The sequence below is a fragment of the Corythoichthys intestinalis genome, chromosome 7 (assembly GCF_030265065.1).
Source record: "Corythoichthys intestinalis isolate RoL2023-P3 chromosome 7, ASM3026506v1, whole genome shotgun sequence".
Taxonomy (NCBI): domain Eukaryota; kingdom Metazoa; phylum Chordata; class Actinopteri; order Syngnathiformes; family Syngnathidae; genus Corythoichthys; species Corythoichthys intestinalis.
This window is the reverse complement of record NC_080401.1, coordinates 4,234,308-4,249,244: the sequence shown is the minus strand read 5'-3', so window position 1 is coordinate 4,249,244 and position 14,937 is coordinate 4,234,308. Positions and strand designations below refer to the sequence as shown.

At 42.6% G+C, this 14,937-nt stretch overlaps 1 protein-coding gene across 1 annotated transcript in view; it reads left to right on the top strand.

Annotated features, from left to right (window-relative positions):
• The first annotated feature begins 3,780 nt into the window (after positions 1-3,780).
• The window catches only part of LOC130918999 (fibronectin type III domain-containing protein 7-like), a 30,027-nt gene continuing 18,870 nt past the window's right edge, over positions 3,781-14,937 (top strand). The window contains exons 1-6 of the mRNA XM_057841347.1: positions 3,781-3,834; positions 3,936-3,951; positions 4,108-4,365; positions 4,584-4,844; positions 8,674-8,934; positions 9,072-9,335. Coding sequence (XP_057697330.1) covers positions 3,781-3,834; positions 3,936-3,951; positions 4,108-4,365; positions 4,584-4,844; positions 8,674-8,934; positions 9,072-9,335 — 1,114 coding nt within the window. The remainder of the gene's footprint in view (positions 3,835-3,935; positions 3,952-4,107; positions 4,366-4,583; positions 4,845-8,673; positions 8,935-9,071; positions 9,336-14,937) is intronic.

Here is a 14,937-nt window from a genome sequence, read left to right as displayed (position 1 = left end):
ATTTTTCTATCTTTTCTTACAAAATTTGTACTCATCTTATTGATATTATTATTATTATTATTATTTTTTATTGTTCTCAATGCTCATCTGAAAATGTGTTTTCAGGCTACAAGAAAGGCTAAAGAGGACAGACAGATTTCTTGCTGCAAGTAGTGAGCTGCCCCAACAAATAACTGCTGCAGGAGATTCACTAATTGATCTAAACAAAGAAAAATTGGGGGAAAAAAAAAAGTTTAAAAGGGTAAATATTTGAAAAAGAATATCTCTTTGATGTCTGCGATTTTTGCATTGCGACCCTTGTTATATCACGTTTCACCCGTAAAATCCCCAAAAGGTCAGTCGATGGCCATTCACAGCTGTGTCTTGACACTTGGTGAGACATGCTACACGAAATTTTTGGATCGAAACAAGGCAAATACACAATAATATCGGGTGAAAGTCATGGCGTCTGTAATTGTGCTCTTTCATGCTCTCACCTCGAGTTAGGGTTTAGGGGTTGAAAACATTTTTTTAAAATGCACTCCAGTTCAAAATTCTTCCTCCCTCAGAAAATTGAGATTTTAAGCTTTCCAATGATGTATCACACATGCGTATAGGACAATTTTGAAATTTGGTCAAATTGGGGGTCTCAGACTGGAACTTCAAGTCACCCGAGTGTTTTATGTCATATTAAATATATATATACTTATATATATATATATATGGGGAAAAAAAGTGAAAAAACATGTCTTATATACATCTCTAATGCTAAATGAATGAGTAAATACATTGAACACACTTTTTTTTTGCGCGGTCGTTGGGTGCGCTACTTCGTGGTGTTTCACATATCGCAGCTCCACTATTGCCCATCAGTAAAATAAATTCAGATTTTAAATTCATGAGACATCATTTTTTCCCTCTGGGATACATATGATAAAGGTATTGTCCCTGTCCGCCCCTTTAAACCCACTACCACGGCCAATGTACAAAACAGTCGCCCGATGTGCCAACATTAGTATTATGACTATACTTTGCCTTAAAGTGCCTGTGACACGAAAAAGCATGTTTATTTCATAATACACGCGGTATTTTATGCTCCTGAATGATATGGACCGCTTGGATGTGTGTGGAAGCGATCGCTTTATTTATTTAGTTTTTTGAATCCCGCGCCAGGAAAATGAGTGACTTCCGGCTTCGGTCTTGCATTGAGGAGGAGGGCGCTGTGACGTGTACGGTAGAAGACGTCCTCTTCACTATAGACCCTACCCACGTGACGTCACAACTCCTTCCTCCTGACTGGTGCCGCCCAATTGTCCGTCAACACATCATGTTTCCCTGTTACGGCTACGTACATTCCTCCTATTTACGACGTGTTTTTCTACTCGTTAACATTAATAATCAAAATGGTGAAGGCGTGTGTGGCGGTCGGTTGCAATAACAGAGAAGATAGACGGAGAAGACGGAGAGACTTGAAGTTCTACCGGATTCCGAGAGACCCGGAGAGAAGAGAGCGAGATGGGCTGCTGCAATTCGACGAGAAAACTGGGCTCCAAACGATTACCACAGATTATGTAGTAGTCATTTTATATCTGGTAAGATGCATTTAATATATATTTAGAGGGTTTTGGGCTGACAACCACAATTAAGATCATTGCTAGGCTAATCGCCGACAACATACACATATGTATGTAGTAAGAGTGCTATCGCTAAACCATATAAACATTAAAAGCCCTAAGTCCATTGACAAACGACATGAAATACATTAGACTTGACAGTGGATGTTAGCAATAACAAAAGATTTTGAATTGAAAATTTCGTAACTCACCTTTCCAAGCACAAGATATATTCCTGCCGAATTTTCGTGGACGAGGACCTGTTTCACCCAACCAGCAACGAAGTATTTATAAGCCTCCAAGCTCTTAAAGTTTTTCAAACTTTCGTGAGAATAGGCTGATTTTGTGTGGACAAGATAGTTGTACAGTTCAGGGTAGCTAGCAGATGTCAGGCAAATACGACAAAGGCAAAGACAGCGGGTCGAAAAACATCGATTTAGGCATCAAATATGGATCTGGCGAATGGATAAACTGAAGCTTTTCCACATAACGCCTTTTATGCAACGCATCAAGTGAGTTTACGGCATCCGAAAGCACCGGGTCTTCCATGAAATGCATTATAAATTGCTCGATCAATTGAGACCATTGATAATACAGACACAAAATGACGGACAAGTGGGCGGAACCATACAGCGAGCACGTGATTTTGTGACGTCGGTGGGTAGGGTCTATACAGCGTACTGTTGTGTATGAAGACGAAGGATTCAGCTGATTTTGCGGATTAATACGTTTATTTTTCGCATCACGCCAGCCAAACGGCTGCAGAAAAATCATTCTGTATGAGGGAGAGGCGTATGCGCCTTTTTGGAGTGTCAAAAGGTTCCCATTCACCGTGGATATTTACTTTGGGACCATTGGACTTACGAGGAAGTGAGTAAACATCTTGTTTTGTATTATGTCAAATACGAATACAGCGACTACAAAGTAAACACTACAAACTTTCTTTAAATAAAGGACTACTTACGTTTGATCATTGATAGGCATGTAAAAAGCTCTACTCACGCACATTAGCAGCACGTTAGCTGCACAACAACTGCAGCCACCCTCCTCCGGGGAACGAACTGTAAATTGCTCTCTGCCGGGCAGTTTGCCGATCTGCGAAGACAATCGACAACCCAGTCGTCATGTCAATAGATTCAGGCTCGTTATGTGTGATTTTCCGCTTCGAAGACTTTGAAACATCACTCTGTTAGGGTTAGCATGTCGGCTAGCTGTCATGCCTTTTGGTTTGTTTACATTCTCCGAAGCCGGGGAAGGGAAATGACATATGTCCGATTTAGGTGTCATAAAATATCGTTCGGGATGTGCGACAGTAAAGGTGAAGTCGACAGTTTTGACCATTATGGAGTAATTTTGCCATGTCGTCCTGAATAAATGCATTTTTATTATTTCATATTCCATTTAGCACAAGACTGTTATTTGTCATGACCATGCCATTTATTTAGCAATTGGGGAAAATACTTGGATAAAAAGAATATCCTGTAAAAATATTGAAGTAAAGAGACATAAACAATGACATTTTGCAGCTCTCTTCGTCGTGTTTTCCTCGTTGTGAATAGTTCCCCCTCGACGGGCTGACTGGTCCTTCTCAAGCCATTTATATAGCTATTGGGGAAAAATACTTGGATAAAAAGAATATCCTGTAAAAATATTCTAGTAGAGAGACTGAAACAATGACATTTTCCGGCTCTCTTCGTCGTGTTTTCCTCGTTCTGAATAATTCCCCCTCAATGGGCAGAATAGTAACCGATGAGCACAGTCTACCGCTGACGTCATCCACCTGTTGGGGACGCTAAAGCCCTATAATGGTAGGCGTGGCTAACCGGCAGATTAAAAGACTAATTTCTCGTCATCTGCGCTTTGCTAAATTTTTGTATATAGTCGACTCGTCTCAAAATATGATTGTAATTCAGATAATAATGCCATTTAAGACTTTTTTTCTCCTGTCGTATGCTCTTTAAGCAGGGGAAATCCATTATAGTTTCCCCGCATGTGATCCGTCAGAGTGCATGTTTCTGCTCTGCTATGATTGGATGCTCGTGTTGAAAGGCGTGTCTTAGTATATGTATTACTACCGACACAGATACCTGATACATTTTTAAAAACGCGTGAAACGGTTCAGCGTGAGTGTGAGTTTTAAATCAAATAACAACTAAAGGAGTTGTAACCTAAACCTGAGGTGTGAAGAATGGGTGCGTTGAAGGGTTTAGTTACTTTGGTCTTGCTGTGCGTATTCACACAGGTAAGAAATGTTTATTTGCTGAAAATCTATATATATAGATATACACTTAAGGATGATATGGATTGCTTGAAAGCAAATGTATTCATTTCTTCTCTTTACAGGCTAGGGCTCAAACTGGTATTGTATTTTTTTTCTTTCTAAAAATATTTTGAACAATATTGGTATAATTTAACATGGCGAGTGTTACAATAGCACAATAACCAAAACAAAAATGTGCCTTACGATACAAATATATCATTTTGTGTAGCAAACCTGTTTCACTTTTTCTGTCAGATTTCATAGCATCAGTGTTTGCAGAAACATCTAGAAGCACAACTCTCCGATGGAACAGGTATCCTGGAGCCAGTTCATATCTGATCACCGTATTCCAACAAGGCTTGGAAGATCCAATTGCTTTCACTCAGTTTGGTGAAAACATAGTGATGGGCACTGTCAACTCTCTGTACCCGAACAACCAATATGACTTCATAGTTCAACCTTTGGACATTAACCAAAACTCGCTGGCCACAACAAATGTTCAGTCATTAACAGGTAACGTTACATCAGTTTGGGGGTAGGGAGCCATTTTTGGGGCAACATAGATCAGCAATATTATATGTATTATTATTCAAAGTTATTTGAGATTTGTTTTTTGCCTTTCTAACCTATTGAAAACTGTATTCATTTAACATGTTTGCATTCATTTTTGAACTGAAAAAATGAAAACTTCCACCTGAAAGTCTTGACCTAAACTATTGCTACCGTTTCAGCTCCTGTGGTGATGGATCCCATTCAGAAAGTCAAGCCAAAAGACAGCCAAGCTTTAATAATCGAGTTTAACTTGGTCAACGGAGCAACTCATTACATTGTAAGGGTCCAAGGTCCTGATGGTTTCTTTAGAGAAGACACAGTTTATTCCTCTCCGGCTGAGATCAGTTCCCTCAAGGCGTACACCGAGTACACTTTGCGCATCATGGCAGGGTATAGCGGAGGCCGCAATCAGCCCTCTCCCACTGTGACTGGAAAGACAGGTACAGTTTTCCTATCTCTGGGAAGTCATACCATTCAGTTCGTAGTGAACATTAACAAAAAATTAGTCACATAACACCCCATTCTCAATTGATGACATCATATCTATATTGTACAGTAAAACATTCACTTGATACATCAGCAACGTTTGAGAAAACGTTTTCATCGGCAGCAACCTTCCGGGAATGTCCTGCATCGGTGGTAACTTTACCTGGGCCTCAATGTAAAACACAAAGGAATGACCTTAAATTCAGCACAAAGATGCAGTATCTATGGCTTTTTACCTCCACCCTCACCCAAGGGGCTACATCTAATCCATGGGCAGAGACACCATCTAGTATTGTCAGTGTTTTTGCAAATCCCATTAATGGTGCTATTATATGACAGTATTGTGTATCTGTTCTTATGATACTAAGCACCTGATCTAATATACAAGCAGCAGCAACAATTTGAGAAAAATTTGATGTTGAAATAGATTTGGATAAAAAACTTTGCAGTTAACGGTGAGAATACAGTATCTACCTTCTGCCTGTGTGCACTGAACCATGATGCTCGTACCGTGACAGTATGGGACAAGTAAAAATTCTGTTAGTCTTACTCGGTTCTTGAGTGCACCATGATGCCTTCGGGATTATTCAGTCTCGCCCGATCCCAATCAAACACTTTTTCTTATGCATATTCAAATAGGCGGGCTTGTGTCAACCCATAGATTAACCCCGTGAGGGCACTCTTCCCTGCTCATTTGTACACACTGGAAAAATACAATGTAAAAACAATAAATTCTAGAGATGTACCAAAAGCAAAATTCTCGGCGGAAACTGAAAATATGAAACACCTAGCTGAAAAACCCAAACCAGCCAACATTACTCTGCTGGCCAAAAGTATTGGCACCCCTGCAATTCTGTCAGATAATGCTCAATTTCTCCCAGAAAATTATTGCAATTACAAATGTTTTGGTAATAACATCTTCAATTAATTTGCTTTCAATGAAAAAACACAAAAGAGATGTTTTTTTTTTTCGTTTTTTTTTTTTTTTGAAATCATTATGATGTTACACAAAACTCCAAAAACGGGCCGGACAAAAGTATTGGCACCCTCAGCCTAAAACTTGGTAGCACAACCTTTAGACAAAATAACTTCGAACAACCGCTTCCGGTATCCATCAATGAGTTTCTTACAATACTCTGCTGGAATTTTATATCATTCTTCTTTGGTCACCTGCTCTAGGTCTCTGAGATTTGAAGGGTGCCTTCTCCTTCTCCAAACCGCCATTTCACATCTCTCCACAGTTGTTCTACAGGATTCAGGTCTGGACTCATTGCTGGCCACTTTAGAAGTCTCCAGTGCTTTCTCTCAAAAGATTTTCTAGTGCTTTTTGAAGTGTGTTTTGGGTCATTGTCCTGCTGGAAGACCCAAGACCTCTGAGGGAGACTCAGCTTTCTCACACTGGGTCCTACATTATGCTGCAAAAATTGTTGGTAGTCTTCAGACTTCATAATACCATGCACACGGTCTAGCTGTCCAGTGCCAAAGGCAGCAAAGCGACCCCAAAACATCAGGGACCCTCAGCCATGTTTGACTGTGGGTACCGTGTTTTTTGTTTTTCCAGTAAACTCTATGTTGATGCCTTTTCCCAAAAAGCTCTACCTTTGTCTCATCTGACCAGAGAACATTCTTCCAAAACGATTTTGGCTTTCTCAGGTAAGTTTTGGCAAACTCCAGCCTGGCTTTTTTATGTCTCTAGGTCAGAAGTGGGGTCTTCCTGGATATCCTACCATATACTCCATTTTCAGTCAGACGCCGACAGATAGTACGGGTTGACACTGTTGCACCCTCGGACTGCAGGACAGCTTGAACTTGTTTGGATGTTAGTCAAGGTTCTTTATCCACCATCTCCACAATCTTGTTGAAATCTCTCATCAATTTTTCTTTTCTGTCCACATCTAAGGAGGTTAGCCACAGTCCCATAGGATTTTCACTTATTGATGACACTCCACACGGTAGACAGAGGAAGATTCAGGTCTTTGGAGATGGACTTGTACTGTAGGTTTGAGATTGCCCATGCTTCTCAAGTCCTCAGACAGTTCTTTGGTCTTCTTTCTTTTCTCCATACTCAATGTGGTACACACAAGGACACAGGACAGAGGTTGAGTCAACTTTAATCCATTTTAACTGGCTGCAAATGTGATTTCGTTATTGCCGCCACCTATTATGTGCCACACACATCACAGATAAGATGTTCTCACAGCAAAGGATGATTAAATGTCAGGGCTAGAGAATAAGACATAACACTTGCTCTTCGGACATGCCCTTCAGCAAAATCACACTACTAAACTGCCATTGCAACGTGAGTGCTGTGTCTGACCTGAGACAAAATGGAACTTGTAGATTGGGCACTGAGTTCTATGGATAAAATATTTTCTACGATGAGACCGACATCCAACCAACGCCCATGTCCAGCCAGCACCTTCACGTCTGGTTATGTGGAGGATGCCTGGGGTAAATGGAGGCCGTTATGCCTAACGTCGTGATCATGAGAGACTCGCTCGAGCAAACCGGGCAAGGGAGGATGATGACTAATCTCCTGAAGCGGATACAGCACACGCGAGCCTCCATAGCACCCCAGGCCTTCCACCCTTCACCTACTTGGACATCAACTGATATATTGTCAATTTGAGTTCATTGTGTGAAATTTCCATGGCAATCAATGACTTTTGAACGAAATGCGTAAAACTATGACTGGACTGATACACAATATGCTGTTTGTGCGACCCGGGCTGATGGGGGACGGGTTTCCGATAAGCATTTGCTTTTCCCGTCTTCCTTGTCTGTCTTCGTCTTTCCTTCGGGTAAACAAATTCCACACCCTGAAACTGTTAATGATTTCGATGATGATGATGACAATGACAATAAATTCAAATTCAAACAGGTAAGTAACTGGTGCTGTTAATTACACATCACAAAAAGCATCACATGCTTTTTCAAAGGGTGCCAATACTTTTGTCTGGCCCATTTTTAGAGTTTTGTGTAAAATGCTAATGATTAATTTTTTCCCCCCATTATCTGTTGTGTTTTTTTCATTGAAAGCAAAATCAATGAAGATATTACTACCAAAGTATTTGTAATTGCAACAATTTTCTGGGAGAAATTGAGCGTTATCTGACAGAGTTGCAGGGGTGCCAATAGTTTTAGCCAGCAGTGTAATGTTGGCTGTCAGATAGTCGTGTTAGCTCGCCATGTTTTGATTACGTCATCACAAGAGGACTAAGGTTCTTCATACTTTTCGATGGCAAACTTTCGGCCTTTTAACAGATAATGCAATTTTGGCTATTTTCGGCCGAAAGTTTTCGCGCCAAATTTTTGGTCACATCTCTAGTTACACCTTGTGGATCTGCCCCTGCCCATGAGGTTTCAGAATCGGCACCTTTCATACTAAATTTCTCCAGCCTCCATAGGCCACAAACACTACTTAGCATCATTTTGACTTGTTTAAATGACATTACATCAAAGTTGGACCAGCCTGTAGTGTGTTTTTCCACTTTAATTTTTAGTATAACTCAAAATCAAGACCTCCATGTGTTGATACAGTTGATTTTTATTGATCATCTTTGTGTCATTTTGTTGCCAACACATGGAAAGAACAAAGTATTTATAAAAAATATTTCATTCATTCTGATCTGCAATGTGTTACTTTAGTGTTCACTTAATTTTTTTTAACAGTGCATTTCATATTATATAGAGCAACCCGCATCACTATAACAGAATGATTAACTTTGGAGAAATTTATTCTTTCAACAAAACATTTTATCTAAATTTTTCTGTCCTTTCCAGTTTTGGCCCCTCTTCAGCTCCACACTTCGTCTCCCAGTAATAACAGCATTGATGTGTCCTGGGACCCCATTGACAGTGCTGTCCAGTACACTGTAGCTCTGTATGATGTTTTCTCCAATACAACCATGAAACAAAACACCACCAGCAACAGTTTGACATTCTCAGGGCTTGAAGCTGGCTCGCTCTTCATGATCATGGGGTTTGGTTGGGATGCTGAAGAACGAAAAGGAGAAGGAAGCCTGTACATCAACCAGACAACACGTACGGAATCACGTTTACATTTTGTATTTGCTTAAAGAGTCCTCCTGTTATATAGTCAATGCCAATCAGATGTAGTGGGACATTTGTATACAGAAAGTAGAGAGAAAGTTATTTTTCTTTTTTATTGTTTTTGACAGGACCACCAATGCCGTCTTCCGTTGATGTCTCTGTGACAATGAACAATGACCAAGCTGAACTGTCTGTGTCCTGGGAATTAAATCAGGAGGTTTATAGCAACATAGAGTACTATGTTACGAGTGATGAGAGCCTCACTTGTAACACCACATCTAGCCCCTGCACGCTCTCACCTGTGGGCTGTGGAGAGGTGTACACTATCCAGGTTATCGCCTTCAACGACGCAGGGCCGAGCTATCCATCATACCCTGTTGAGTTCATCACCTGTGAGTATTAAACTTTCATACCACAGGATATTGACATTCTTGTCAGGAACAGCCCTTTTAATTTTCATCCCAGTCTTTTGGACAAAAATACCTATTAGTCATATTTTAGTTATTTCAAAATGTGTTTATCTTTTTATCTGGTACCAATCCTCTCGAGAGGGGTTGGACTCTCTTCCACTCTGGAGTTGCCCATGGTGAGAGGCGCCGGGCAGGTGTGGGCATACTTTTTGCCCCCCGGCTTGGCGCCTGTACGTTGGGGTTTACCCCGGTGGACGAGAGGGTAGCCTCCCTCCGCCTTCGGGTGGGGGGACGGGTTCTAACTGTTGTTTGCGCTTATGCACCGAACAGCAGTTCAGAATACCCACCCTTTTTGGAGTCCTTGGAGGGTGTGCTAGAGAGCGCCCCCTCTGGGGACTCCCTCGTTCTACTGGGGGACTTCAACGCTCACGTGGGCAATGACAGTGAGACCTGGAGGGGCGTGATTGGGAAGAACGGCCCCCCCGATCAGAACCCGAGTGGTGTTCTGTTATTGGACTTCTGTACTCGTCACGGTTTGTCTATAACGAACACCATGTTCGAACATAGGGGTGTCCATATGTGCACTTGGCACCAGGACACCCTAGGCCGCAGTTCGATGATCGACTTCGTAATCGTGTCATCGGACTTGCGGCCGCATGTTTTGGACACTCGGGTGAAGAGAGGGGCGGAGCTGTCAACTGATCACCACCTGGTGGTGTGTTGGCTCCGATGGCGGGGGAAGATGCTGGCCAGACCTGGCAGGCCCAAACGTATTCCCCTGTCAGAAAGAGTTTCAACACCCACCTCCGGCAGAACTTCTCCCTTGTCCCGGGGGAGGTGGGGGACATTGAGTCCGAGTGGGCCATGTTCCGCACCTCCATTGTTGAGGCGGCCGATCAGAGCTGTGGCCGTAAGGTGGTTGGTGCCTGTCGTGGCGGCAATCCCCGAACCCGCTGGTGGACACCAGCGGTAAGGGATGCCGTCAAGCTGAAGAAGGAGACCTATCGGGCCTTTTTGGCCTGTGGGACTCCGGAGGCAGCTGACAGGTACCGGCTGGCCAAGTGGACTGCGGCCTCGGCAGTCGCCGAGGCAAAAACTCGGACATGGGAGGAGTTCGGTGAGGCCATGGAAAACGACTTCCGGACGGCTTCGAGGAAATTCTGGTCCACCATCCGGCATCTGAGGAGAGGAAAGCAGTGCACTATTAACACTGTGTATAGTGAAGATGGTGTACTGCTGACCTCGACTCGGGACGTCGTGAGTCGGTGGGGAGAATACTTCGAAGCCCTCCTCAATTCCACCGACACGCCTTCCTTTGAGGAAGCAGAGTCTGGGGACTCTGAGGTGGGCTCTTCGATCTCTGGGGTTGAAGTCACTGAGGCGGTTGGCAAGCTCCTCGGTGGCAAGGCCCCGGGGGTGGATGAGATCTGCCCGGAGTTCCTAAAGGCTCTGGATGTTGTAGGGCTGTCATGGCTGACATGCCTCTACAACATCGCGTGGACATCGGGGACAGTGCCTCTGGATTGGCAGACCGGGGTGGTGGGGGACCGGAGGGTGTGTTCCAATTATAGAGGAATCACACTCCTCAGCCTCCCCGGTAAAGTCTATTCAGGGGTGCTGGAGAGGAGGGTCCGTCGGGAAGTCGAATCTCGGATTCAGGAGGAGCAGTGTGGTTTTCGTCCCGGCCGTGGAACAGTGGACCAGCTCTACACCCTCGGCAGGGTCATCGAGGGTGCATGGGAGCTCGCCCAACCAGTCTACATGTGTTTTGTGGATTTGGAGAAGGCATTCGACCGTGTGCCTAGGGGAATCCTGTGGAGGGTGCTCCGGGAGTACGGGGTACCGAGCCCCTTGGTGAGGGCTGTTCGGTCCCTGTACGACCGGTGTCAGAGTCTGGTCCGCATTGCCGGCAGTAAGACGAATTCGTTCCCAGTGAGGGTTGGACTCCGCCAAGGCTGCCCTTTGTCACCGATTTTGTTCATAATTTTTATGGACAGAATTTCTAGGCGCAGCCGAAGCGTTGAGGGGGTCCGGTTTGGTGACCTCAGCATTGAATCTCTGCTTTTTGCAGATGATCTAGTGCTGTTGGCTTCATCAAGCCGTGACCTCCAACTCTCACTGGAGCGGTTCGCAGCTGAGTGTGAAGCGGTTGGGATGAAGATCAGCACCTCCAAATCCGAGACCATGGTCCTCAGTCGGAAAAGGGTGGAGTGCCCTCTCCGGGTCGGGGATGAGATCCTGCCCCAAGTGGAGGAGTTCAAGTATCTTGGGGTCTTGTTCACGAGTGACGGTAGGAGGGAGCGGGAGATCGACAGGCGAATCGGTGCGGCGTCTGCAGTAATGCGGACTCTGCACCGGTCCGTGGCGGTGAAGAAGGCCGAGCCGCTACTCCTCCGCGTAGAGAGGAGCCAGCTGAGGTGGCTCGGGCATCTGGTTCGGATGCCTCCCGGACACCTCCCTGGAGAGGTGTTCCGGGCATGTCCCACCGGCGGGAGGCCCCGGGGACGACCCAGGACACGCTGGAGAGACTATGTCTCTCGGCTGGCCTGGGAACGCCTTGGGATCCCGCCAGAGGAGCTGGTTGAAGTGGCTGGGGAGAGGGAAGTCTGGGCTTCCCTGTTGAAGCTGCTGCCCCCGCGACCCGACCCCGGAACAAGCGGAAGATAATGGATGGATGGATGGATGGTGTTTATCTTTGTCTAGTTTTTATTTACAAATATTTAAAAAGTTTTCGTCTAATTTTAGTCGATAAAGACTCAAAAATCCTAGTGGTGAAATGTAAAGTTACATCAAGAGCGTAGGTTTGGTCTCAACGTTGGTAGGGACAATATATCCTTAATCATAACCTGCATGTACACATTTTGCTGGGGATGGGACATTAATAAAACTAAACAGATTGGGTGAATAGCGCTCAGGGCTACATTTCTCTCCAATAAGAACCTAATTAATTGATAGGCTTGATGATTGATGCAAAATAAATCTGTGTTGACCTATACTAACTTTCACACTGCACACTAAATCTGTTAATTTTTCTTGAATTTAGTCGAATAATTTTCATCTTGTTTTGAGTTTTAACGGCTAGTTACCACAACATATTAATGCATCAGATTTTCCCCTTACTTTTAGTAAATATAACCATTTTTCTTATAAAGCCTATATATCTAAAAGTCAGTCATTTTTCACCTAAATAAAAAAATGCTTTCAAATAATGTTTTGAACAATATCTATTCTTGAATTAAGAACATTTCTTTTTTTTCTTGAACCTGTCCTCTTTAGCTGCTCGTCACAGAGAATGGAGATCTGAGTGTCCGATTGGTCTAAACACTTTTAATCTATCACATGGGAGTATGACATACTCCCATTGACATCATTCAACGTACCTCGTTTATTTGGAGAAAAGCAGCGAACAGGAGGGGAACAGAAGAAAAGAAGGAGGGAGAGAGAGAGAAGAAGCACAAACAACAACAAATACATTGAACGCCAACTCTAACTATGAATATGTTGGTGCAATTTTTAGCTAGTTGTATTATTGAATTAAGAAATTTTCTGGCAAACATTTTTTTTTAAAGATTAAATATACTAATTTTTTTTTTTACTTAAAATAAGTCTGTTAAGCTTATTTTCAGATAGCTGTTTTACATTATTTCAAGAAATATAAGTAAAATTTACTTGAAGCACTAGCAGATAATTTCCCTAATTTCTAGTAGTTTTACACTGAAAACAAGGGAATTTAAAAAAAAAAAAAAATTTTTTTTCAATATTAAGGAGGTGGGTTTTTGCAGTGCATATTTATTAGGTCAGGTGATACACTGTTTGATTCAAACCTTTGTTTTCAAAAACTACTAAAGAAACATTATGAAAACTTCCAGAATAAATTTCTGGATTTTATTAGAAAATTTAAGTTGCATTGTTGTATTGAGTTCATTTTGCCTACAATTGTAAATTCGTCAAACCTTTTATCCCAGGCAATAGTAGGTGGTTTATTTACCTGACATGTTTCAGCACGAACACTTCCGCCTTCGTCAGAGGGTCACTGATGTTGGTGTGATGAGTCTTTAACAGCTGATGGATGAAGGCGTGACTCGCATGTCAGGGTCAATTCTATTGTTCCAACAAATGGGAAGACAATTTAAATGACCTATAGAACTGAACACATTATCAAATGCAAATATGGTTCCTTAAAAGTTGGTGGAGACAATTTGAGCCTCCTTCAAAGTTGGTAGTGTTTTGTCCCTACTGTCCCTATGCAAACCTACGCCCATGAGTTAATAATGGTAGGGTCAATTCTATTGTTCCAACAAATGGGAAGACAATCTAAATGACCTATATAACTGAACACATTATCTAATGCAAATAAGGTTCCTGAAAAGTTGGTGGGGACAATCTGAGCCTCCTGAAAAGTTGGTAGTGTTTTGTCCCTACCATCCCAATGCAAACCTACGCCCTTGAGTTACGTACATTTTTGTGTATCTGTACTTTATTCAGTACAAATATGAAGTGGTACTTTTTACTTATACTTACACTACATTTTACAGGAAGTATCTTTACTTTTTTGCCACTACTTTTTAAATTGTCATCCGCGTGACACGTTAGTTTTCTTTTTTTCTCATTGTGAATTGATAGTTTCGTTCCTATGCCTCCGGCGCAATCGATAAGCACAGTGCAACTGTACCGTAGCTGAGCACTACAGGCAGCAACACGAGTACAAGCAAGATTAGGCAGGTTAACAAGATATTGACCAATAAAAAACCAACACTGTGAGGAGCGCACCCTCAGATGGGTGCTGCACTCTTGTACAGAAGGTAGCAGTATGCACCTGATAGTTGCTTGCAATCTACCATTAAGCTAAATTTTGGAGTTTTTGATCTTGGGAAGCTTTTGTTTATTGCAGAAAAATTCAAAGTTTTCATTCATTCATTCAAAATTTCGTATGAATATTGACAGTCGAGTACACATGTTTTCAACAGTTCAAATACGGGTTAAATAATATATGTCCAAATGTTCTTCCTGTAACATAATTTGCCACAAACAAGCTAATGTATTAGCCTGAACTCAACGCACCATTTACACCAAAAATAAAAACAGATGAATGAAAAATGCAAATAGATTTTAAAATTATAATAGATTACATGCTAAAAGAAATTGTAAGACTACATCTTAAATTGTCTTGTTACAGCTTAACTTTGAATAAATATCCTTGTGATTAACTTTCTGAGAGGTGTAGTGGCAGGCTTTTGTTGCCACCAAATTTGTTGTCTGTGGTCTCCAATAGACCCTACCCACGTGACGTCACAACTCCGCCCTCCTGACTGGTGCCGCCCAATTGTCCGTCAACACATCGTGTTTACCTGTTACGGCTACGTACATTCCTCCTATTTACGGCGTGTTTTTCTGCTCGTTAACATTAATAATCAAAATGGTGAAGGCGTGTGTGGCGGTCGGTTGCAATAACAGAGAAGATAGACGGAGAGACTTGAAGTTCTACCGGATTCCGAGAGACCCGGAGAGGAGAAAGTGAGATGGGCTGCTGCAATTCGACGAGAAAACTGGGCTCCAAACGATTACCACAGATTATGTAGTAGTC